Source organism: Falco rusticolus, chromosome 5, assembly GCF_015220075.1.
Source record: "Falco rusticolus isolate bFalRus1 chromosome 5, bFalRus1.pri, whole genome shotgun sequence".
Classification (NCBI taxonomy): Eukaryota; Metazoa; Chordata; class Aves; order Falconiformes; family Falconidae; genus Falco; species Falco rusticolus.
This window is the reverse complement of record NC_051191.1, coordinates 77,472,464-77,499,903: the sequence shown is the minus strand read 5'-3', so window position 1 is coordinate 77,499,903 and position 27,440 is coordinate 77,472,464. Positions and strand designations below refer to the sequence as shown.

The following is a 27,440-nucleotide window of genomic DNA, read 5'->3' as shown; positions in this document are numbered from 1 at the left end:
ATTTTCAAAGGATGCAGTCAAAACCTGCTATGATGTGAGTTCCCCATGGTCCTCACAGCAAGGCCAACTCCTCATCCATTCCTTCCCCAGCTGCAGCCACCCAGAAGCCTCCCCAGTGGAGACTGGAGAAACTCTGGCCAGGTCATACAACGAAGCTGGATGTCAAGATCCTCACAGAACATTTTGTAAAACACAGAGGCACATGCAGGAGCCGAGGTCTATGGGAAAGGAAGGCTGACTCGACAGCTGGATGCTGGCTTCAAATCCCTGCTCCTCAAAATTGCCTGTGTGACCTTGGGCAACCTGTTTAGCATCCCTGCGCCCCTAACCCGACTGTGAAAGGAGAGCAATGCTGCTGCAACTCCACCAACAGGTATTATGGAGATGAATACATGAATGATTATGAGGTGTTCAGACAAGACAGTATGACTTATCAGGAAGCAATTTCAATAGTAATCAATCAATATTACTACTGGTGTCAGAATCAGGCATTCTTCTTTATTTTTGTATTACAATGTTATTTAGGGTCTTAGCCAGGGCACATTTTGCCCAGAATTACACACATATCACAAAGAAACACTGCATGAAAGCACCTACACTCAAAGTTAGCCAAGTGCCAAACTTTATTATGGGTTACTTGATCTCCCTGCATTTTTAAGCACGTGACTAATAGCACAGCTCTGGCCCATCTGCAACTCCTGAATTATTACTGGATTGATGACTTTAAATGCTTTCAGTGGCAAATGTGGATCACCATGCTATACTGCAGCTGCTGGATTGTGAACCATACCAAGGTCTTAGTTTCTGCACCACCAGGCAGGAGTTCTCTCTGTCCTACACACTAGTGCACAAGACTAAAAAGGGTGTTCTACATTTCAATTTTTTACAAGTGTCTTGCGTTAGTTCTAGTCAAACACTGCAAGGAACCAGGTCCAAAATTTTCTAGCAGCTGTAGCTGTAATAGTAATAACAAATACCTGTGCTGGTTTTGGCTGGGGTAGAGTTAATTTTCTTCATAGTAGCTAGCAGGGGGTTTATGTTTTGGATTTGTGCTGAAAACATGGTTGGTAATTCAGGGATGTTTTTCTTACTGCTGAGCAGGGTTTACACAGCATCAAGGTCTTTTCTGCCTCTCACCTCACCCCACCAGCAAGCAGGCTGGAGATGCAAAAGAAGCTGGGAGAGGACACAGCCGAGACAGCTGACCTGAACTAGCCAAAGGGATATTCCACCATATGAGTTCACAATCAGCATATAAAGCTGAGGGAAGAAGAAGGAAGGGGCGGGGGGTGGGGTGGGGAGCGGCATTCAGAGTGATGGCATTTGTCTTCCCAAGTCACCGTTATGCGTGATGGAGCCTGACTTTCCTGGAGATGGCTGAACACCTGCCTGCCAGTGGGAAGTGGTGAATGAATTCCTCATTTTGCTTTGCTGGCATGTGCAGCTTTTGCTTTATCCATTAAACTGTTTTTATCTCATCCCACGAGCTTTCCCACTTTTACTGTCTTGATTCCCTCCCCCACCCTACTGTGGGGGGAGTGAGCAAGCAGCTGTGTAGGGCTCAGTTGCTGACTGGGGTTAAACCACGACAGTCCTTTTTGGCACCCAATGTGTTTGAGAAAGTGTGTTTGGAATGTGCTAGATCAAATTTATAGCTGTTATTACTGTTTAGCTATTAATTGGCAGGCTTCTGTGCTTGCCACGGGGCTTGCTTGCCTTACTGTAGAGCCCAGCACTCGTTAGTGGCTGCTTTTTGCTTTCACTGCTTGCTCTACTGGGGGTTAAACCACAACAATACTGTTGCATTATAACTTCCATATACTAGTGTCTGAAACACTCAAGTGTTTCAAAGATATAAATCTGATCATGAAGAAAAAGCTCAACCACTCTATGCCCTGAGGGCAGAGTATTAAGTTAAGTATGTTAGTTGCCCACAAGTTGAGGTTAAGTGGAAACTAAGCCTTTACAAATCTGGCTCCAGATGAGAGTGCTTAGCATTGGTCCTTTCAGAAACTTGCTGCTAATATTGTATGAAGTCAAATTACCCTGTTGAGATAAACATGCCTTTCCTGTCACACACTCTTTTCATGTTGTGAGCAGCTTGTTTTGTGAAGTGATGGATTTCTCTACAGCAGCTCAGAAAAGCTACAGAGTTAACTGCTTTTGCCAGGCAGGCCTTTTGCTGGGGGCTGTGAAGAGAATTCGTATGGTTTATTGATGATGAGCATCTTTCACACGGACGAACATGACTTGCATGTCCTTTCAAGAATATGCCCGGATTACTGTCAGGAAAGTTCCCTACATTTACCATAAGCATTTGCTGGATTCCAGAATACTGGGTTATTCAAATGCTCATTTTAATGAAGCAAAATATAGTCAATTTTTTATGGCATAAAAATGCATATAGTACTTTCCACAGTGTTTCTAAAAGTTAATTGAAACTCCTGAAAGAAATACAAGAACAAAAAATCATTGTTTCAAAAGAAAAGTTAGAATTTTCAAAAACACCTGCAGGACAAAACCCCTCCAAAGTGTGCCCAGAAGTGATCTTTTTTCTCTTTTGAAAACTTCAACACCAACTGGATAGAGAAACTCAAACAACGAAACTCAGGGACAACCTGAGATTTGAGGGGCAGACTGCTGCTGCTGCAGACCCAGGAAGGGAGCCCTGCTCAGAATGGGAGCTCCCAAGATTCCTGTGCTCCCAACTTTGCCCCAGGTGTTTTGGGAGCCATGGGGTCACTGGCTATGGGATGGACTACGGGGTGCTGCTGCCTCTGCTGCCAAGAAACCCAAATCCCAGATTTGGAAACTCACATCCATCAGTAGCCCTCCAGGCAAGCTAACAGAAAGCTGTCTGTTAGAAAGACCTTTGCCTCTGAATGAGATTCCTAAATTAATGGTACCCTCCCTCCTGCAACTTGCCAGTTTTAGTAAGATGACATTTTGAGGACTGACATGGAAAAAACATGGCCTTACTAGCATTTCTGATCATATTTTAAGGGGCAATCACAAAATTATATACCAAATTCAAGACCAAAATAAACTTAACAGCTTGCTGAAATTTTGTATTTGCTAAACATGCTCCTACAGCTGAAATCCATTTAGTGGTCTCACATTTAAATTTTTTACCCCAGCTTTGATCTCAAGCATCAGAGAGAGTATTTCTGATTTTCAAGCTAGTAAAACCAGAAGAAAAAAAGAGGTTGGACTTTTGTTAGGTCTGTGTAACTAATTTGCTGATTTGATACTTAGAAACCACCTTCCTCTGTGATTTACAAATCAGCCATGAAGGCCTCAAGATCCTTACAGCTCGCCTTGTGCTCTCCAAGCTGTTATTTTATATAACTGAGGAATTCTGTGTTCAGCTTAAAGAGTTTGGGTACTTTGTGGGGGGGTATTTTTTTAATGTGAAATTTGTTCTCTTTTTGTGCTGTACAGGACTATTTTCATCAGAAAAGCTGGGTCCCATAGCACCGTCTTAATCTGATCAGCTGTACTGTCAGTAATGAAAGGTCACACTTAGGATTTATAGATAGCAGAAACTAATGGAAACAATTGTCTCCAGGCTACTGCTTGAACAGTATATTTAGACCAAATGGCGTTATGACTGCAGCTTTGGAAAAGGAAAGACACATTTCTTTAAAATTGCTTTAAGACTCCCATAAGATCTTCAGACTGTTTACACAGACAATAATTCCTGAAGATATTCTGAAACCATTTCACCCTCTGATGATGTACATACAGAATCATAGAATCATTTAGGTTGGAGAAGACCTTTAAGATCAGAATCCAACTGCAAACCTAGCACTACCAAGTCCACTAATAAAACATGTCCGTAAGTTCTACATCTGCATGTCTTTTAACTGTCTCCAGGGATGGTGACTCAACCACTTCCCTGGGCAGCCTGTTCCAATGCCTGACAACCCTTTCGGTGAAGAAATTTTTCCCAATATCCAATTTAAACCTCCCCTGGTGCAACCTGTATGCCTACATCTAAGACAAAACAGAATATTTAGCAGCACATCTAAATGCTGTACAATAGCATAGGACAAGAAATGAGGGTGACCGTAAAACAACACATTGGGTGGAGGTTATTCTTGATGTTTACTTCCATAAGCTGACACCTCCAGAAGGTGGAGACAGACAAACGGAGCCTTGACTGTAAAAAAAGAGACAGTGTCTGACCTCATAGTAAGCATGAATCCAGAATAACTCTAAAAACAACCTACAGCATTACTTTGGACTTAGCCAGACACTTCAGCTAACTGGGATCTTAGTACTTAGTTTATTAAGATATCTCAGTCTGGTTTTCCACTTTTCCTTAATATTGAACAGTCATAATTGAAGGAGAAGGAAGTGATCATGCTGGAGGTAATCCTTCCTTTACTCCCTTGCTGCTGCTCTAGGCAATCACCTCTCCTTGATGAAAGCCAATGGGAACACCAAGGCAGGACACAACAGGCTGCAGCAATGAACTGATACAAGCTAATCCACAGTCCTGGGAAGACAGTGGAAAGCATCGCACAACCTCCAGAATGCATTTGCTAGAACTCCTGTAACAGACATAGATAACCATACTAAAATCCAACTTACCTTCATAAAACCGGATCTTGTCCCTTAGAATCACCATGCCTTTTGTAAGCAGCTGATTCTGTAAATAAAATACAGACTACCTTTACTCAATTCTGAACTTCCCTACAGCCATCATATTTCACATTTTGTTCATTCTTAACTTTTGACAATGAAGGAGGTTTTTATTTTAAGGATCACTCATCAAAGGACTCCTCCTGTGTCCATCTTGCTTCAATCACTTAGGACACTTGTCAAATGATGATATAATTACCCACTGCTTTCCGGATACAGCACATACTCTGGGAGGTACAAAGTGCTTGTCAAACTTCAAATGGCTGACAAAGCATTGCACTCTGTCTTAAGAGAAGCAGAAAGAATCCTGCTTCAACAGACAGTGTGTACTTACTGCAAAATGTCTTTCCTATTAACTGTACTACAATGAACTACTTTACTCAGGAACTTAAAATTTTAAGTTAAAAGGGAATGTCTGGAGTCTGCTGAAAGACAGCAATGATATACAGGAACACAGTGACTGCACAAATCTATTCCATGGCTTGGGCTTCCACTAACTATGTATGTGTGTGTATATATATATATAAAAATCCAAATCTCATTTCATTAGTCCATAAATGACAGAACACAGAGAAGTCAGTGGACACCTCCGAATGGTTTCAAGGGTCTCCTGATCAGATTTTAGAGTGGGTCAAATGACTTTGCTCAATAGCATATAATGAAATCTGATTTAAATGAAGAAAACACATGCCTACCTGTAGATATTCAGTGAAAAAGGATCCCAGTTCTGTTTTCAGTAATTGCCTGTATTAAAAGAATAAGAAAAGGATCTGTGTTATCAGCAAATTGTATTAGCTCTGCATTGCATGGAAAAGGGGAAGTCACTAATAGCAAAATATTTTCATATGAGCACAGAGGCTGTCAATAATGCCTAACTACAAATAGAGCAGGCAAGGTCAACTATACCAACAGTCCCAAGCAGCACTTCTCTGTTTTGAAAAAAATCTGCTGTGCTTTTAGATGGCCCAGTTGCACAAATACATATGAAAGGAAATTAAGATTTGATTAAAAGAGGATGCTTTCCATCCTACATCTAATCCTTTTAAAAAAGCTTGAATATGTTCTCCTGCTGTGCCCGGGCTTCACTGGCACCTGGTGTTGCAGACATGGGAGAACTCCTGGTGCTCTTTGTCCATCTGTGCGCCTGAGAGAAAAACCTAAGCACATGGCTGATGTGTTAAGAGACACATCATCCCTGTCCTGCATAAGTCTGAAAAAAAGAGCTGTGACAAAATGTTTAGAAAGAAATCTGAAGCACAATGATATTCTGTGTGTTTTGCTGCAGGTGTGAAACTTGGCCAGTTTCCATTGAAAGGGTCACGATCTTCCACTCAGGTGACTCATGACAGCTGAAGTTTCATATAGTTTCAGTGAAAAAGCAGGTAGGAATTTAACAGTTTAGGTCTGCCTTTCATGATTCCTCTACATTAAAACCTTCAAAGCAATCTCAGAGAGCAAACCAAACTCACATGCAAAAAATTCCCACAAACAACCCTCAAATTCAGAAGCTGAATTCAACCCAATCCGCAAGCCAAATGTTTGTATCCAGGTAAAACTCACTACATTGCTAAAAATCTTCTTGTCATTTATGTCTCACGCTGGATGCTAGATACACTTCTCTGTACTCAGGTCACTGTTTAGATGCACAAATGAGAGCTTGGAACATAGAAATGTTGCCTCAGCTGGGTTTTCTGAACACATGCAAATCTGGCATGGAGCCCTTTTGAAAACCTGTCTCTGTCTGCTCACCTCAGGTCCCATGATGAAATGAGGTCAAATTCCACTTAAAATCTAAATGCCCACTTCAATTAGGGTAGTTATGTAAATTATATATTCAGCAGCATGTTATCATCTATCCCTTTGGGTTATGTCTTTAACTAACAAATAACTAATTAATCAAATTATTTAATTAGTAAAAAATACACTTCTGATTTGGAAAGTCCAGCGTATCCCTATGCATCATGAAAAAGTCTGCAGCAGTTGGAACTGATGTTTTTAACACCACATGCTTCAGCACAGCCCCTTGAGATCTAAAAGTCCAGGGAAGGGAGGAGCAGGTCAATCTTTAGGAGGCTGAAATACAATATCTTATTTATTTGTCCTTAAGCACATGTCCACACTGACCTCACAGCACCCCGTGGAAACACTAGGCATAAATGAAATAGAAAATAAACAAAAGGAAAGTGGTTTTCAGATACTCCTAAGCATCAAAATCCTTTTCAGCTAAACGAGATTAATTCAGACAAACTATAGACAAAAAAATTCAAAGCCAGATCAGGATTTAGCCATAGGTCTCTCATTGCCATGAATGGCCATTGTATGGCTAGCCACCTTGGCATGCTGTTGTAACACACAGGAGAGGACAACCCTTGCAGTGCCCTGACACCCCATCCTCAATGGTACCCACTGACAAGCCCTTGGCAGGGTTCAAACCCACCTCCCCCAGAGACTGTTGAAGTCTTAAAGCCTTAGGAGTATGTCAATGAGTACAAGGATGCTATAGCCAAATTGTGGCATGCTCACTCAAAGTGGAAATACACTGTCCAAGTGGTGTGATTTTTTTCTGGATGACAAGCAATAGCACTAAAGGTTTTTCTTACTTTGAGCATGGATAGATAAACCATTTTTAGGTTAAAATAACAAGAAAGTAGCAGTTTTGAATTCTCCTATGATAAAGACAATTTATTCCCAGATATCTCTTTGTGCCACTGTTTCAAAAAAATACTGATATTTTATGCTGACAGGTTTTGCTTAATCTTCTATCTTCTCCTCAAGCTAGCAGCTCTTTGAAGTCTAGTCTTGGATTCCTCATAGTCTTGAACAGGTGATTTGCAAATATGTTCTCTTTTCATATTTTAGGTTCTACTGATAATTCTTGGCATTTAGAGCAGGAAATAAGAATTATGTTCCACTTATCCAACAATTATCCCTCTGATAAAACAAAACCCCACCACATTTCCATTTTTCAGCTGTGAATGAACTAAACAACCAGCCTGTAGTTAATTATATGCACTGGAGTGCATCACACCAAGCGGCACTATGGCTACATTAGCATCTCTGTTTACAGGGTAGAAGAACTGACAGCAAAATTAATGCCTTCTTTTTGAATCCCTAATAATAAAGATACTTCACACTACTTAATTAATTTCTAGTGAAACAGTGAGGCCCTGAGGCCACATCAGAACACTGGTGTTTGATGTTCTCTGTACCCATATTCATTTAAAACAGATCCACAACAAAACTGAATCTAAGACACTGCTTGCAATTTTTTTCATCCTTGCTTAACTTCCTTTAACAAAAATCAGTTAGGTTGTCACCTGTCAGATACCGGATAATTCAGATTACTGAATAACCTTATCTCAGTATGTGGACATCATGGTGGAATCCAGCAAAAATCTGATTAAACCTAGAAGAGATCCCTGATCAGACAGCACACCTCGTTTCAAGCACATCTGACTTTAAAGCCAGTCATTTTGTATTCCTATGAAGCTTATATACCATCGGTATCAGATCTTCATTGCATGTTTAATGACTTCATAAATTAAGATGATAATATAAATTCACATACAATATTCTAAAATAGCTCCTGACTTTTTTGTATCTTCCTGGTGCTGCTGCGTTAGTTGACTTTGAAATGAACTCTTGCAACATTACTCAGAATGGAAAGTCTAACACTGTATAGTATCTGTTAAATGAAGCAAATGGAAACAAGTGATTTTACTGGGTTTGAACTCTTGCTGCGAAAGAGGAAATGCCACTAAAATGTGCTTTGTTTGCATGAAATCAGTATCCTGAAACTCAGAAAAGAGGCAGCTATAAATATGTATTAGCTTTAATACAGGACATCCTGCTTCCACTGTGTTTCCCTTTCCTTCTTTTTCTTCCTTGATTTACAAGTTGTGTAAATAAACACTTTGAAACGACATATGGTACATGAAATGCAGAAAGGAAAAAACACTATATGATTACTAATATCACACATACACCAAGAGAAATACTAAACAGTAAGTATATGCATATGGATTTTTATTACCTGAATTTTGAATCAATCCCCTATTAATTCACCTAGCAAGGGCTCAGAAGTAGTAATGTACAGGTCACACACTGGTGATACTCGCAGTCACTGGAGTATCTTCTCACAACTGTACTGTACCTCATTAGCTTTAGCAGAGTTATTCAGGAATTACAGCGATGTGAAACAGACTCAAATCACACACTTGCTTTATTGGTAATAGGGCTTCTGTGTGGTATGTAACTCCACATCTAAGGCCACTTTCTAATGCCACAGGAATGCCAGAATGGTGTCAAAAGGCATGGGTGTAAATGAGTGGCAGCTTTTATGAGCCAAACCTGGAAGAAAAGTAAATGGTACTGTACAGATTTGTATCCACTGATATTTTCTTAAATAATCAGAGCACACATAATCAGGGTTCAAAGCCTCAAGATGTGTGTTCAGAAAAGGAAGTTACACGTTATGTTTGCACATATGTGACATACAGTAGTTGAATATACGTGACATTCCTGAGTCAAAACGATGCAGATATTGCAGGCATAACCTAACTTAAATATTTACACTTGGTCTGTGAGTCAACATGGATATTCAAGGTTTAATTCTGAAAGGTATCCCAGAAGCTGCTCTAATTAAAGTGGTAAAATAAAATAACTTCTTTTACTATCCTGTAACTGTTGAAAAAATTTACTAATTCTAGCCATTTACCTGAATGCTTCCACATTCAAATTCTGCCCAGTGGGAATAACAGCTATTTGTTTCTTTTTATTTATGTACTTGTGGGGAAAATGCATCTAAAACAATCGTAAGGCAAATACACGCTTGTTCAACTTCTGAGGTCATGTTTATGAATCAGACATTTTTGCATTCAATAATATTAACCCAAAGAAAGTTATTTTGAATTAAATAACAATAGCAGTAATCCAGATATTTTTGGTATGTGCCAAGTAAGTAATTTCTTAGTTAGGTTTCAAGCTGAATTTAAGGGAGGCAAAAGGGCTTTGGTTGCAAATAATCAGGAGGCTCCAAAATGTTACTGAATGTGGTTGGCAGTAAAATGAAGCAAACAGCAGGAGTGCAGTAGCTTCTGCAAAGAGCCAGTGGCTGCACGTGTGTAGAGGCATGTTTCAAAAATACCACTACCATGCTCTCCTCTACAGACAGATCTTTTGGCTGCTGTGTCCTCTTCGCCCACTCACAGTTTTCTCATTTTTTTTTCTGTAAGCGAAGCAAGCAGGACACACATAAGAAGCTTTACAAAACCAAACTCGGTTGTCACCAAGAGGGTGGAAAGCTTTTAGCAATAAATTAGAAAAGGCTGTTCAAGCCAAGTTGGAGGCAAGAGGGAACAACCTCAAAGCAGCAGTAGACAAGAACCAGTCTTGAAAGCTGTGCTGCATCTCGCCAAACACTCATCCCAGGAGAGTTACGCTGCTCATTTACAACAGCAGCTTTCTAGCCTGGTCTAGATTTCACAATATTTTGTCCATCAGCTCAGGTATGAGTCGCCAGGCATTCTCCCCGAAGTGAGTGATCAGCTGAGCTAATAACAAAGCAGCACTATCCTTACCCTAACAAAAAGAAATGGGTCTATCATACAGCAGCAAAGCCTATCATAAAAAGGCAAAAAAAATCAGTCTATTTGCAGTCACTTGCCTGTTCAGTTGCCTGTGATGTTGCAATAAACTCAACACACCTATATCACTGTCTTGGTTTCAGCTGGGATAGAGTTAATTTTCTTCTTAGTACCTGGTGCAGTGCTGTGTTTTGTATTTGGTGTGAGAATAATGTTGATGGCACACTGATGGGTTTGGTCATTGCTAGGGAATGTTTACACTAAGTCAAGGTCTTTTCAGTTTTTCTCAGGCCCTGCCAGTGAGAGGGCCGGAGGGGCATGGGAAATTGGCAGGAGACACAGCCAGGACAGCTGACCTGAACGAGCCAAAGGGATATGCCGTACCATATGATGCCATGCTGAGTATATCAGCTGGGGGAAGAAGGAGGAAGGAGGGGACACATTCAGAGTGATGGTATTTGTCTTCCCAAGTCACTGTTACATGTGATGGAGCCTGGCTTTCCTGGGGATGGATGAACACCTGCCCGCCAGTGGGAAGTAGTGAATGAATTTCTTGTTTTGATTTGCTTGTGTGTGCGGCTTTTGCTTTATCCATTAATCTGTCTTTATCTCATCCCATGAGTTTTCTCACTTTACTCTTCTGATACTCTCCCTCATCCCACTGTGGGGGGAGTGAGCGAGTAGCTGCATGGTGCTCAGTCACCATCCAGGGTTAAACCACAATGATTACCAAGCATCATCATGTTGCAGCATTTATACCCAGGTAAATGAAAGCAAAATCTAGGCACAATTCACCAAATAATGTCTATCTGTCTATCTTCTGTTTGTTTGTTCATATAAGATTATATTTGTCTCTGTCACATCAGCAGGTAATTTTTCCTCTCCTGTCCCTCACCACCAGATAAGCATCCTGAGGCAAATGCTTTGGGCCAGGAAATCTCAGCCCAGAACTACCATTTTTTGTCATTCAGATAAAGATGTAGAATCCTAACTGCACTTACAGTAATAATGATCAACCATTATTCCAATAACTAGCTCAAAATGATTGATGGATCATGGTAACTGACAGCCACCCTAGAAAAGCTATTCTTTGTATGTCATTTTCTCCCCAGAGAAGTACGATATAACTGGAGAATAAGATTATTTTCATTTCAAAATGACAGAGAGGGGAAAAGAGAGATCACAGGCCAAATGCCATTTGCCGGGGCTTCTTTGAAGATATTCCCACTATTAAAGGAACCAGACTGGGCCAGCTATCCCAGACCAGGAACTACACACGGACCGATAACCAGAGAGTATCTGGATATCCTATGGATTTTGTCAGACTCTGGTGCCTGGATAGAGTGGGAATATGCAGTAAGGGAAAGCGAATCACTGAGACTCTTATCAGAAGACAGCCAGGAAATGTAATAAGCTGTCTGTCTTTCTAAAGTGTAGTTTCTTTTCTATCATTTATTCTTCAAAGTGCTGGGACAAATTTCTAAAAGGAAATCTGCTACCTTGCCATTGTCAGTGAAAGAGGGTTTATTAAATAGTAATATATGCTATAAAAAGTAGCAAAAGGTGAAGTGCTGTGTAAATTCAGATACCAGCTTACCTCTTGGTAAACTTTTCTTTGCCACTATAACTTAAATAATTCAAATGGTAGGATTTTCACATGTTTTTTTCCAGGAAAGAAAGAGTTCCCATTATACATCTCACTGGTCTATATTTAGTCTGTTACACACAGTATCACGAAAGTATGAGAAAGAAAGAGGAACCTTAAGGTGCCTTACTCAGGTCAGCGTGCTGACAAGACAGCTTTGTAATGTCTACAGCATATTCAGCCTATGTCAGGCAGGACATGTTCCCTTGCACTGTCGCACTGAGCACTTGGAGGCTTTACATCCTCCATGGATGCAAGGGAAGCACCTCAGAGCTAGGCTGGCACTTACGGAAAGGGCATCGTTGCAGTGAAATAGGGCTGCATTACTAGAAGGATCCAGGTTTTTCTCCTTAGTTTTCAATGCAGTACATCTAGACAGACTGAAATAATCCATCCTCCCCACAGCTGAGTATCTCCCCTGCAGAAGGAGGAGCTCAGCTCTCACTACGCAGCGAGATGTTGACACACATCAGCAACAGCTATTCACTGAGGCCAAACTGACTGTACTGGCTGAAACTACCACTGGGAAAAATCTCCACGTAATACTGCTGTAGAAGCTTTCGAGTGTGAGTGCTAGCAAACAGTGCTATGCACGCTGCCTAATGACACCTTGTGTAGAGTCAAGTCTCTTACCTGACTCCTTCATTGAGGTTGTAAAGTTCATGGTCCGGGAGACCCTTACGCTGGAACACTGCTATTACTCCATTGTGGATACTGAAAGAGGACATTAGAAGTCATTAGCACCCGATCACATTTTAGAAGGGTATCACTTCCACATTAAGCCTAACATCTCCGCCTAGACACTGCAGGACCTTTTTAAAAGTCATAGGTGACTTATGGTACCCCATCCCAGATGCCTTAAAGGGAATTATTACCTAGAAAATAGATTACATCTTCAAAAATCAGTTCCTTTTGATTTTTTCCAACTTGGTAATTTCAACAGCTGCACAACTGAAATAAGTAATTTCAGAAAACTCTGGCTTATATATTTTAGGTGTTTTAAGTATATTAAGTATAACTTTTCATATATTCATAGATTAAATATATTTGAAGTATTTAAAAGTATATTTTTGTCTCTATGGCTCATCGCAGAGACAACTAACAGTTTCACTGTAAGATTGGTGATGTTATTCCCAGCATTGTTGGCATATATTTGTCTGAGCTACGGTTACTTGATTTCTTTATCAACAAATCAGCATTTATCCAGGCTGGACACTACATCTGATGTTTCACTCACAAACACAGCATCCTTTTACTAGAATGTAATCTCAAGAATTGTTAGTTCTTAAAAAAGCAGAAGAAACACTGGACAATTATGAATTTTAAGTCAATTTAACTAATCATTCATTTTCAAAAATGAAAGAACAGAAAAGGGGCAATTGGTTACAAAGACTGTTTCCTATTACCGCTTTCTCATTTCTCAAAGTTTTACGCTCTTGCTTCAGCTAAAGGAAAATGAAGGCTGTACTGAAAGAACAACAGGTCTAGAGTTTCTAAGACAGACAGTGAGACAAGCAGCTATGTGCTCAGCAGAGACCAACCACCGTCCTACAAAAACGCTCCTTTCTCATTTTCAATGCAATTTGTAACTTCTGCAAGCAGATCTTGCTTAGAGGTGGTGACTTTCCGCTGCAATCAGACACAACCAAAGACAGGATGGAGACGACAAAATTCTCTAGCCAAACAGGAAGTCATATACCCAACACTGTCTGTCCCTGACGTGTATGGCCACCAGTACCGTGTATTCCAGGACGCTGAATGGCAAAAACCTGCCAGGTACTGCAGGTACCTAGCAATCCACATGCTTAGCAGGGATGCTTACTGGTCCCACGAACTTAGCAAGACTGCACCTCAAAGGGTTACTGAAATAAGTATGTGCTTCAAGATGAAGCTCTGAAACACTCCTGAAATACACCTGACACAATTAGTTTGATGACACATCAGCCTAAATCACTGAGCTTAGGTCTGAGGACAAAGGTAAAGAAATGCCAGCGAAAGGTGAGACCAAACCTGTTCCAGCATTAGTGGAAGGGAGTAGAAGTCTCCTTCCCCAACCTGGTGCCACCTTTTATAGCCTCACAGTTTGACATGCACACAGGTGCTTCAGCTTCCCAACACTAACACACAAGAAAGTAGCCTTTATCCGCTCCACTGCTTGTACTGCTGCTACTCAATTTCCAATATGACTTTTACTGAAATGACCATTCCCACTGCTGGCAGTGACTACAAGTTATTTCATTTCTGTCTGACTCAGTTACACCATGTGTGAAATAAAGATGATGAAACTGACGACTAAAGGGTATTTTAAGATATATTTATGAAAATGGTAACAAAAGCAATGAGTGTGATTATTAACAGCAGGGTTACATGCTATCATTTTAGCTGTTTTTTCCTTCTTCCCTCTCAACCCTACTAACTGCAAAGAGAAAACACAGATTTTGGCTTGTGGCTCTTCCTATTCAAAGTTGCACCCGAGAAAGGGAGATGACATCTTAAAGCATATTACAAAAAACATAGGGCAGAAGTCTTCCTGCTCTGCACTGTCTCTTTGGGTGTCTTGTTCTACATTCCACCTCCCAGTCTGTACTCAGCCAGAGGAAGGAACAGCAACAGCTAGCCTCAAGGATGCTCAGGAGGTGTATTTAGGAGCCTCCAAATTGAATCTCACCCCTACATCTACTGAAAAGATCTTCCAAGAATGAGAAGCTACAGATGCACATTCCTCCTGGGGATATGGTTTTACCAATGACTCTGCAATATCATTTTTCAGAGCTTTGCAGCTGACCTCCCCCTGCTCACACTGCACTGGAGTCTGGTGCAATGAAGCAGCAACCAGCTTTGGAACCAATCTGAAGGTACAAGGATTTGGGGTTGCCCTGTCTTGTGAAGGAAAGCTAAAAGCAGTATCTGTTTGTAAGGTCTCCCAGAGGGAGGAAGCCTGATTCCTACTAGCAGCCGAGCTTGGTCAGCTCTGGCCTAGTGTCTGGAGCCAGATCCAGCCACACGTGGCTGCTCCCACTGCAAGGGGATGTCATTGCAGGCACCATGCCAGGCGACAGTGGAGTGTGCCTGGGGACCTCAGGCACTCACGTTAAATCTTCCCAGGTCCACTGTAAGACAATCCCTTTCAATGCTTGCTGGGAGCTGAGGACTGGGCTGGAAGATAAACCTGATGCTATTCACTGAGAGATTCAAAATGCCAGGCACACAACGCTGAACTGCAAAGAGATGCACTGTTAGAAAAGCTCAGCCATGTTCATCTGTGGAAAAAGGAAATTAAAAATGGCAGGTGAAGGATATGACCCACTCTGGAGAAATACACAAGCAGATAAAAATAGGAACCATAATCCTCTTCTCTCTTTTGCTCCTTTGACGATGTTTCCAAAGTGTTAAGCACCCCCCTCACCATGGTGGTCCCTCTTCCCTCCCTACACCCACGTGCAAAGATATATATTCATGATCTAATCAGGCTTATTTTGGCTGGCTCAAACAGACACACTCAATTTACGATTATTTGAAAATTGGCAGCTAAATGTCTCTGGTATACAGTAAAGCGACTTGGGTATTTTAATATTATGAGTAATATGTGAAGTACGATTAATGTAGTGAATAAAACAAGCAGTCTTTACATGCTCTTCTGATTCGGAAATGAACTTTGCAATGTTCCCTGCCAGCCTTCTGCAGAGAAGAATGACTAAATATCTCTCCTAAAAGCCAACGTGCTCGCTCCCTTTTTCTCTGGCACTTCTTTCTAAACGAGGGGGAGGTTTTCTCTTTCCAGCTTAACAGGTCCATTATTATTCCTCAAAGAAATAAGAGAGAGCAAGCTTTTTTAACAAGAACTAAAGGGGACAGGTTGTAGCATTTAAGTTATTGCCTGTGTAGTAAAACTGCACCTACATAAAATATCCTAGCGGTGATCATTTAATCTGCCTGGGATCTCACTTGTTGTGAGGGACAACTCACTAGGAAACAAGTCTTGGCCCTGCCACATTGGCTTTATCTTTCCATCACAGACAGCAGCGCTTGCATGCAGGGTTGCAGGCATATAGTCCCAGGCTGCATGCAGGTGACATGTGAATGCCACTGTGATCTGGCCCTCCACACTTGCTCAAGGCAACAAAGAGGAGCTGGAATATCTGGGATGCTATTGGTGCCATAGGTTGGTGTCAGGATAACAAAAATCTTAGATCTTCTTAGTTACCTTAAGCTAATGAAAAAAAAAAACAACAACCCAACCCCTGCTTAAATTAAAGTAATGCTATGGTTTCTATGAGTGATTGTTTAAATGGGTTTAGTCAGAATGGTACAACCTTTTGGTGTAAAGAAAATCTGAGCTGCTGCTTCCACACAGAAGTCCTGCAAGATGCTTCAGGTGGGTGGATCACCTTTACTTGTGGCTACAACCAGCCTCCACTGAGGCTTAAGTCAATAATTTATGTAATTAAACTTTATTTAAATAGTTAACTTGGACTAAAAATGTCTTGTAAACTCCCTTCTGCAACTCTTCTACAACATGAAAGTTAATAATGGGTACACTCATGCACTGATATTACTCTGAACACCTCCCCTGTAGTTGCTGTGTATGTAAATGTGTGCACAAAAACAGCACTGCAGAGGAGACAAAAAAGAGCCCCCCAGAAGGTCAGTTCCTGAACTGGTCATGCTCTATGCTGAACAAGGTGGCAGTCTCCAATCAAGACCAGACCTCACACGTCCAAGGTCATAAATGCTTCTGGTTTGCTGTATTGTATCAACAGATACATTTTCCACAGAAGCTTAGATATAACCTCTTACTGCAGCGCTGCACTTTCTCCTGCTTAAGAAAATGAGCAATGCTCCTCCACCCCACCAGTATCTCCTGCTGGAACAAGGCAGACCTGGAAGCTCTGTGCACCTGAGCAGTGCATCTTTGAGACAAGCTACAGACACCCTCACACAATGAGAAAAGGCAAATCTCTGAGTTATGGGATTATGGCATTTCTTTAAAGCACACCACCAATTCATTAGCCAGCTCCTCAGCTGGTTTGAATCAGGGTAAATACTGCTGTGGCAGTATTATTTAACCTGAGTCCAAGTACTAAGATACACTGTGCAGGCAACTTTCCATAAAAACATGTGCCATGCATAACTCATGGTCAGAAGACTGTAGCTAGAAGACGTTTTGAGAGAGCAGCAGCAGCGCAGAAAGAAGCCTGGGATGAGGCTTCCCACTGGTCAATGGGTGGGCAGGGAAGGCAGAAGCATGGCTACAGCAGGCTGGCTGTAGGAGGGGAAATCAGGATCAGAAAACTGCAGAGACCAGGGTTGTTTGTTTGTTTGTTTTTTTGGTGGGGTTGCCTTCAGAATGAAGACAAAGTGTCAAATGGCTCCTGCAATGTATTGTACTCACCTATCCCACAGTGTCCAGACTGCCAAAAGAAAACTACCCACAACCAAGAAGGCACTCACAGCAACAAAAGTCAATGCAGCAGCTTAAGAAACTTCACCTCTTTGGAGAGACTACTCATTCTAAATTTGCCCAATCCTCCAAAGGAGGCAGTGGCTCCAGGACTCACTAGTCAGCTGCCTGAAATGTGGGGAATGGCACCTCCAGCACACACAGCACAGACCTTCCCCACCATTTGCTTCAGCATGAAGGTGTAAATCCCAAGAGCACAAAGTCTGATGCTTGCTGATGGCACTCCCATTCAGCCTAACAGCGTGAGTGCCAGGATGGGGAGGGTGGGGTTTATTATTCTGATTTTTGCATAATAGAAAGCCACTGCCTGTGTACTTCACTATGATCAAAACATACATTTCCCTTGAGTTGCTAGTTGTCCACCCAGACACCATTGCCTTCAGTGGGTGGGAAGCTGGCTCCCTCCAGCACTTACATACTCTCCACACCTGTTCTTTCATTGACATTTTTAAGAAGCCAAGAAGGAAAAACTACTGGGATTAAAACACTGTTTTCTGCCTGGCCAGAATCAGTTTGTCCACAAAGTTGAGGAACAATTGCAAAGTTGGGCTTGCAAGTCTCTGTCTGAATCATGACCGTTTGCTTCAACCATGGCCATGGACCTCCCAGCTTGGCGTTTCCTGGCAAAGCAGGTGGAGTGGCCCACGTCTTCATTCATGCATAGCACACAGGCAACTCTGGTTCTCTAAAGCAGTCATGACCTTTGTATGCAAACAGCATAGGTGAAAATATCACAGCATTTTTTATTTAGTGTTTGCAAATTCTCTCCTTTCCAGAGCTCGAGCTGAAGTCCATGAATAAAACCAATGCTGGGTGAATAATCACACCCTGCAAGTTTCGGGTAGGTAAAGGCAACATTTTCATTTTCAGAAGGAACTAAGTGACTTAGAGCTCATATCCTCTGGACAGTTATGGGAATAGCTAATTAAAAATAATTAACCTGATATAACTGCATCAAAATTTCCTTGAAGACACCCTCGCTCCAGAATAAACCCTCATTTTTCTGAATTAGCTTAATCCAATCTGGAAGAGTCCATTTTCAGCACAGCTTTAGTCCAGCTGCAACTCCACAGGCTGTCCATGAGGCCCTGACCCTTTCAAAGTCAGCTTGCAGCTGCCAGTTTACTAAGGTTTCTGAAATTTTTACCCAAGGTAAAGCAGTTTACAAAGAGGAACAGGCTGCAATTATGCAGTGGATCATACATGTGAAAATAAGATGGTCTGCAAAACTCCATCCCCAAAAACTTTGAGAAGCATTAGTTCACTAACCTCACCAACTATAAACACTACTCTTACATACGAAGTTGAGACTTCCCTGAGGTGCTACTGAAGAGTTATATCTCTGCAGAGTATAGGACTAAGGAGATTTTGGCTTCCAATTGTACCTGCATTCAATCAAGTACAGCTATGTTTGGAGGGCTATGGGGGGCAGCTATTCACCATCACCACTTTCTATTACTGTAGTCAAGGCTGGCATATCCTCCATGATGCAGTGGTGGCTTGACCAGCTGGGAAGTCCCCTTCATACTTCTGTCCCTCCTCCCCATCCCACAGCTCAACTCCCCCCATGCATGCACACAGCTAAATACTTCAAAGAGTTATTCAAATAAAGGGTCAGGAAAAAGAAGGTGATCCTCAGAAATGCAGAAATATTTCAGAGTATTTCTAAATAGACACTAAATACTGGAAGAAAGAAAATTTCCAAGTAGAAGTCACAGATAAATATGCTGGTCTGGAATGTTTTCTCCACTGAAAAGCCTCCCTGTGATCTGAAAAAAAACATTCATTTTTAATTAGAAGATGAAATATGGTTCTCATGACTGTAAAAATTACAGAAAGTTATTGTGCTTATTACAACCCTGTAAAAATTAGCCCAAACCATAAAACTCTTTCTGATTCCGTATGTCTCCTTGGATTTACTGCTGATCTCACTAATGACACAGGCATCCCATCTATGTTTTCTTCACCTTTTCTTTACTATCTGCTACTCCTTCACATTTCCATGAATTTTCCCCATTTTCTTACACCAAAGAGGATCTAAATGCCTTTGACTAGAGGCTTTCCCACAGCACAACTCAGACAGTATCAGCTCCTGATTAGGCAGTCTGTGCTAGCTCAGTCAGAATGAAAACCTCGCAATGGATTTTATTTGCCCTGAGAGGGCCCCCCCTGGCTTGCAAGCTCAAGATTAAAACCCCTGTGTTTCTCAGTCCAATTGGTTCAGTCAGCATTCAGCCCTCATTTTTTGCCTGAAGCAGAAAAGGGGGGGAGAAAAGGAATTGAAGACAATGCTAGTGAAAAAATCTAAGCTATTTTAATCCAATGCAAATTCTTTGAGCTGTAATGAAATTGTATTGTTCCACTATGTTGCTGTTGGTTGCTAGTTAACGTGCACTGCCGGTGTGTGGCTGTACAGATCTTTTGGGGTTCATGGGAAAGCAAGCTCAGAAAAAGCCATGACATAAAAGTCTAATTTGCATAGTAGCAGACAGCAGCTCAGCACCGATTGCCCTCTGACCTAATAGTGTCAAGAGGTTTTACAGCATTTTAGTTTGGAGGTAAAGGAAAGTTACCAGGGAGGAAGAGACCTCCCTTGCTAGCACTGAGTGCTATGTGCCCCCTGCACACTGAACCCTGCAATTAGGCTCCTGCAGTTTGCCCTCCCCTGGTGTCAGAAAACAGCAGGCATCCTCTGGCATAAACAGTCTGAGGGCTGAGACTGGTCTGCACGGCAGAGGTGGAGGAGGGGATGTCACTGGGCAGCCAAACGGCAGCCACATACCAGTAAACTGCAGAAAAAGCCCACAGTAACAGAGCTACTACCTTGCAGAAGACCCCACCAACAAAACTGCGGCTTGGCAGTGTTTCAGTGCGGTCCCCAGCAGGGCCCAGGCAGTATCCTCACTCCACCTCAAAGGGCTGTCTTTCAGCACAGGATTGGCAGTCTTGTGTGGGGCAACACTTGCCGTGGGGTTGTGCTTTAACTCTCCCCACATCAGTTTTGACGGATTTGGTTCAAAGCCTCTTTCAAAAGCAGTTACACACACACCACACCCAGGCACAGCTGCTAACATTAGGCAAGAAACCAGCAGACATTTAAATATAGAACAGCCAGGCTTGGTGAGAGGGAAGAGCTCTGCTGGTGCATCTTGACTTCCTTGATCAGCAAGCTCTTACGCTCAATATTGCACAGAATGAAACAGCACAGGCAATCTTTTCCTTGGAAGAATATTCCCATAAACCAAAGTATGGTATGCTAGTCCTGTCAGAGTGTTTTAGTTTTGCAGGCGAAAAATAAAAAAACTTCCACAGCCCAGGATTTTCAAAACCCACCCAAGATTTCTGGTGAGTGGAAGTTCAGATGCTCAGTTTGTGACACTAATGTTACGGTCTCTCCAGGAAAGCTGAATATCAACTCCCTCCAGACCAGCCCTGTTACACCTGCCAAGATGGGCACACACTGGTGACAGGCAGAAGCTACATTGCATACATTCTTAATACAACTGATCCAACATCATTTAAGCCCTGGCTTTCCTGAGGATAAACTCCAGTTTTACAGCCTGCAGAATATCTGTGTTTCCTAAAACCAAGACAGGATACAAATCTTGACCCTCACTCTCACCTCCAATCAGGAGAAAGCCTTGCACTATTGATGAAGAAATGAAAGACCTTCCCTTTGCCCATGCAGTGCAACTGGCTCATAATCTGCAGTACTAGCCATAGCTTTAGGCAGCTGATAGCACAGACACGCGATGCCCACTTGACTTGCCACCGCAGGTAGCAGCAGCCCTGCCAGAGCCTCCAAGGCGATCTGGAGGCCACCATGTGCCACCAAACACAAGGGACAGCTCAGCAATTCCTGCACAGGGAAAAGGCAGCCCACAACAGGAAAGCACGGTTAGGCCTGAGTTCATGCAAAGGTGTGACAGGATGCCTCACAGGCACCTGCCCCAGGAACAGGCAAAGGGACAGTTGTCTGCTTGTTTGGATGAGACGTGCAGACATCTAGCTCGCTGATCAGCAATCAATTCTGGCCAGAGCTACACCTGTCCTGTATGAATTAAAAATAAACTCTTGCTCCAGCTCACTTAGAAAAATCCTCTGGCTTTAACATCAGCAGCCTGTAAGCCTGGAGCTCTCCTCTTCCCAGCGTGGCCGGTGCCTGACCTGCCCTCCATGCACACCCAGCTCCACAGCTCCCTCCTCGCAAGTGAGACCTGGAAATGCTAATCCTGCCAGCAAATGCTGTCAGCACACCACCACTAAAAGGCTTCGGGGACCATATTCTGTCACCTTTGCTCACGCCAAGGAGTACCTTACTCCCTGCTGCTTCCCATGGGGCTACTGGTCAACTGAAGTCCCAAATGGCATAAGCCAAGATGGTCCAATCTAGCCTTTAATTATCACCACCAACCAGACCTTGGGTGCAACTCAGGGTCATATAAATAGCCTGGTATTTGAGCAGAAACTCAGTCTCTTTTGTGACTGCTACACTTTCACTGTTTTGTGTGCTGCTGGCATTCAACAACTAATTCATAATGCAGACATGAAACCACAAACCGAGTGGTGAGAGGGACAGAAGATGTGATACTTTGTAAGTCTTTTTTTTCCTCAAAATTGAAATACCTTTAACAAATGTGTCTACAGTTCATTGGTATTATTCTTCCTAAAGCTGTACCACCATACAATTAAAAAACATTACAAATGATGCTTTCCAAGCTGTGACACAGGAAATGACATTTACTTTTCAAAAAGGACATAAGAATATAATTCCTAATGACTTATCTTTAAAAGTGTCACCAAAACAGTCATTAAGATGCTTTCTCAGTATCTGTGCTAAGTGATACATTCATAACAAAATGTTTGCATGGGATTTCTGTCAAACAGTAATAGAATTCAAATGTATAAACACAATAAAGGAAACAATCAGGACTTACTTTTCCCTGTCCAAAGTGCATGTGCTTGCTTGCGCGCATACATGCATGCACAGACGTATATGTATTAATGTGAGTAAACTGAACAGACTTTGTCATATCTGTATCAACAACCAGCAATATATATACTCACGCAGATAAAATTTTATTTTAACAGTTGTGTATGCCTAATTTTTTTTAAACTAAAATAAACCTAATCAACCACAAATGAGAATATCCAGATAGACACAAAGAGGTATCTGTAGCTGGACCCTGTGAAATAAGTCCTTGTCCATCACAAGGGAGAGCAGGCTGAGGCTTCTGCAGGAAAGGCTCTTTGCTATCAGCCTTCAGAGAAAGGTTAACAGCAACGGGAAAAAAGCCACTCCCGTCTTTTACTTGAACGCAAACTCCAGTACGCCTAACAGGCTAAGCAGAAGCCTGGCGTACTGCAATCTTGCCGAGCTGCGAGCAAGGCAGCCTAGCCTGCAAGCTAACAGAGCGGCTACCCACACGTTACATTGCAGCCGCGGGAGGGTGGAGAGGCTGCAGGGGAGTCAGCACATTGTGCGAGACCTTACCTGTTCCAGGTAGCGTTGGAGCAGGCCCGTCGCTGCTGGGTCCCCCGCTCATCCAAGGCTGCCTGCTCTCTCTTGCCCAGATCACTGAGGCTGGGCGAACTCATGAACTTCAACCTGCGAAGAGTCCTCATGGTCAAATGTGTGTTTGCGCGTGGCAGCTACAGATACACCATCCTGTTTACACACACACACACGCAGCTGGAGCAGCAGCAGCGGCAGCAGCAGCAGCAGCAATGCGAGCAGTTCCCTCCGTTTGCTGTTCAAAAAAGAAACTTAAAAAAAAAAGAAGAGAGAACCAGTCTCTACAGAGCACACCTCTGCCAGCAAGAAAACAAACCTTTAATCAGATCAACTCTGACGTCATCAACTGTGGTTAATAATTTCTCCAGTCCTTTCAAAAAATAAAAGTCGAATTTCTGGCTGCTGCTGCAGCACTTTCAAGGGGCCCCTTACAAGCGCAGCTGCCCCGAGTGCGAGGGCTTCCCCTCCCCCTGTCCCCAGGCACCATGGCCCGGGAATGTTGCTCAGTGCCGCGGCGGCGTGCTCCACCTGTCGTGGGAACTGCTCGGCTCCTCCAGTGGCTTGTGGGGGTCTGCTAGCATTTCTCAACCTCTCCCTCTCTCTTCGCTCACAAATGGAAATGAAACTGGAGGGCAACGGACAGGAAAAAAAAAAAAAAAAAAACCACCACCACCCAAGCAACCAATACTGACGCACTGAGACTTTATTGGAAAGTTTCATAACTGCCTGTGCCCTGCCATGTTACGACACTGCACACACGCGCTCTCGCTCCCTCACTCATACATATACATATGCACACTCCGGCGCTCCCTCTCTCCCGTACGCACACAGCACAGCCTCATGGCTCGCCTGGGAGGCTGCTTCGCCTGAAAGTGTCACATAAGCCACAAGATGGAAAGTATTTGCAAGCAACACAACTGCAGAATGAAAAGTGCTGATTTGGGTTTTAGCATTTTGAGGAATCTTTGGTGGTGCATAGAAAAGCCGGGTGCTTTGTCTTTCTCTGCCTTTTTTTTTTCTTTTTTTTTTTTTTTAATTGAGATAACAGCTGCACAACTCGAGGCATACTTAGTTTCTACAAAAGCCCCAGGTGTCTTAGCTTCAAAGGAAAAATCTTTCTCTCTCCGACTGCAGCACTGGAGCTGAAGGTATATGCTGCCACAAGACTCCAGCCCATGCTTAGCTCGCTGTCACTCACTTGTGGTTCTGTTCTAAATTCAGGAGTGCCTGGCTCATCTGCTGGGAAGTAATGTAACAAAACAGCTATTAGCTTTCTCAGAAAATAAATTGTTTGCAATAGACTGAGCCAGAGCGTAAGAACTGCTTTTCTGTTGCTACAGCACTGCTCTGCAAATAGTCTGGTAAAAGCTACGACGGCTCCTTGCAGAGTAACCTTCCACTCATGGGAAAGGGGCTGCAATATAGAACAACTTAGCCTTCCTTTTATCTCCCACTTTCTACTTACTTTTTTCATCAGTGATAGCCTATTGTCTAGATTCAGGCTATAACTGGTTTTCTTTGTGTCCAAATAATATGGCGAAGCTTACATTACAGAAGAACTGAATTTCTCACAGATGAGATCTGCCCTATGTGCATCGTTTACCAACATATTTCAGTAAAAACTGATTCCTCTCACTACACCCCCGAACTCAGCTAAGCTTATTGCATACAAATATTTACTTCCATAATTTATATTTGGTATTACCTCTAGTTGCAGAACTACCTAGGGAAATATATCCATTTTTGCCTTGTGCTAGTTTTAGCAGTAGTAGTTTTACCCAGCTGCTTGGATTAGCATTACTTTGATTGTCCTTCCCACACCAAAAGCCTCAAGTACACAAATAAGCATCGCAGTAGATGGCACATAACATTTCACTTCGGAAGGAACCTGCAGCTCCACATCTAACCTATGTACAAAGGCATTGCCATCCCCGGTCTCTTTCAGATGTTTAAATCCTTCAAACAAATGAACAACAATCCACTATGTACACAGCAGCAAAAGGAAAACAAACACAACAATATATGGCTGTATTCTAAGGAATGAGATGGCTTCTACAGCATACAAATCAGTGACCAAAAATAGATACAGCAGAACACTGCTTTGTTCAAATCAGATGAAGGGCACTGAATTTCTGTGGATAATACAGCCTGGGAGAGCAGGAGAGCAGGACTCAGTCTGAGCTTCTGCTGAGAACTCAGATAAACATGCATCTACCCTGTTAAGTCAAACAACTAGTTAGATAAACCTGTAGCAATATAATTCCATCTAATTTCATCTTCCACCTAGTTCACTTGCCTTTCTGCTTCTCACTTGCTGTGAATTTGATAGGCCTTGCAAAACGTTATTATACTGGATTAAACCCTTGGAATTTTTAACTCTTTGATCCCTCAGCAGCATTGGAGACTTTACAAACTGTACCCTGATGTTGCCAGTATGTCAGCAGCTAAATAATAATGTTTCATCTGCTTTTTTCCTAAAATCCTCAACTAGCTAACTGACTGAACCCAAGGAGCTGCTTTGTCAACCCTGGATATGCCAGACAATGCTGCAAAAAGCAGTACTAAGCTTCCTTATAAAACGCCAAATCCCAAGAGGAAAAATTAAAAAAAATAAAAAAAGAAAAAAGGACCTCTTTTCATCTGTATATTGAAATATTACACCTATAGAAGTCAGACTGGTTTTATGCCACCCCATCAATCTCAGTAACCAGTAGTAGATTCAGAGGCGACACATGCACATAACACATGGGAGAGGCAGCATTCCAGTTTCCTGAAAAAATCTGGATTGAGGTAACAGAGCACAGGCTTTCTATATTCTTCTTCCTTCCTACAATTCCACCTGATGAAATGTGGATTTATGATAAAACAAATAATTTTCAAGAAGGGTTACCTCCACCCATAATTAGAGAGTAATACTTCACATTTACATTGTGCTGCGCGTCCATGGACATCCTTGACTTCACGGCATTCATTAACTCAGCCTGAGCAGCTCTTGGGTATGAAGGTAAAGGATACAATCCACACTTCAGCATTAAGAGTGAAGAAGAGAAAGGTGGTGTGACTTGCCCAGGCCACCCCATGAGCAGGTAGCAGAGATGTCAAGAGATCCCAGGACTTCTACCTCCTGTTCCAGCACGCTATCAAGGGGATGCTGCAGGCACTGGGTAGCTGGGGACTCCTTGGGCCCAGGCAGCCAGAGGGCAATGCAGAAGACAGAGCTCCTCGCCAGGGCTTGAGATGCGGCTGTTCCTCTGTAGCCACTTGTGAAGAGAGTTGTCGCAATACAGCACTGCTTCAAGATCAAGAAGCTAAGTGGCAAAGACCGCTCGCTATTGGTCATGGAGAGGGATAAGAGCACTGACCGGACTAATTGGGAAGGAGGGGAGGACAGGGGATTGGTGGGAGCCCTCCTGTAGGCTCAGTAAGGAGCACTACAAGCTTCTTAAATAGAACTGCACTCAGCACATTTACAGAGCTGAGACTGTGAAGTACTGTTACGTTAATTCATTTAATCCCAGCATGCCATACACAGTGCTAATTCCACTATTTCACTCACACGAAACCTGCATCTCAAAGGTTAAGTGATTTAATCAAAGCCACATAACCACCTCAGTGTGGAAGGCACATCCAGCCCTAGCTCCTGCTCCCTCCCTTCCCCTCCAACATCTCCTCTCATAAAAACAGGCCTGTCTCTACTGGAAGCCATTCTTTCATCCGTGGGGCCCACATCCTGCAGGTGACTACACAGCAAGTCCTGGAGCTGCCACAGTGCCGGAGACATAGGGGAATTCTGCTCACCTGGACTTACTTGCTATCTTGAGGCCTCAAACAATGTATGGTACATGAATATAGGCTGACAGCCCAGGAGGATTTATGCTGTTATTACAAGACAACGTTGGCATACAGCTCCAGGACCTCGTAGCAAGCACAGCTTTTCAAATAATGACCAAGCGTAACTATGTAGTTACCTCCTGGTATGCCTGTAACACCTACAACATTCCCAACTGGAATCTGTGGTTTAAAGACTGTCTCTAGCAAATGTGAAAAAAATATCCAGGCAGACCTCCCCAAGCATACACTTAGTTTCAAAAGAATAAGATTTGCTAAAAAAAAAAAAAAAAGGAAAAAAGGACATCCTACATTTTATTTATGCAATGCTATATGAATTTTCACAGTACAATTGTATTGTCTTCTTACAAGTTTCTTTTTGACCGTGATGAGAGGGGAAAGGCAGCAAAAAGCAACGTTCATGAACAGGAACTTTAAGAAATTCACAGTATATGAAATTTATAATAAAGCTGCCAATGCTGTGACTGCTAGGGTCAGTGTGTCTTCGGCGACACTGTTCTGCTACTGCAATGACAGGTTAACACTGCAGCGATATTGGTGCCAGTGGGAGGCTATAATCAGCAAGAGAATTTGCTATCTCAGCTTTATTCACCAGAGCTCTGCCATGTAAAAACCAATTCAATAAATAGAAATTTTAATTGGGGGGTGGGGGGGAGGGAAAAAAAAAAGCCTGATACTTTACTTTATCTCCCCTCCTCTTTTGGAGAAGAAAGCAGAAATCCCTATGGAAGTGCTGAA

At 42.5% G+C, this 27,440-nt stretch overlaps 1 protein-coding gene across 6 annotated transcripts in view; it reads right to left on the bottom strand.

The window, feature by feature from the left end:
* Positions 1-27,440, bottom strand: part of PRR5 (proline rich 5) — a 94,172-nt gene that overhangs the window by 31,751 nt on the left and 34,981 nt on the right. For 2 of the 6 annotated variants that reach the window (XM_037389064.1, XM_037389061.1), the window contains 4 exons: positions 22,833-22,946; positions 12,511-12,591; positions 5,343-5,391; positions 4,597-4,654 (listed from right to left, as the gene is read on the bottom strand). In XM_037389064.1, the coding sequence (XP_037244961.1) occupies positions 4,597-4,654; positions 5,343-5,391; positions 12,511-12,591; positions 22,833-22,936 (292 nt within the window). In that variant the 5' untranslated portion in view covers positions 22,937-22,946. The other 4 variants (XM_037389059.1, XM_037389062.1, XM_037389063.1 and 1 more) reach the window with 4 other exon arrangements.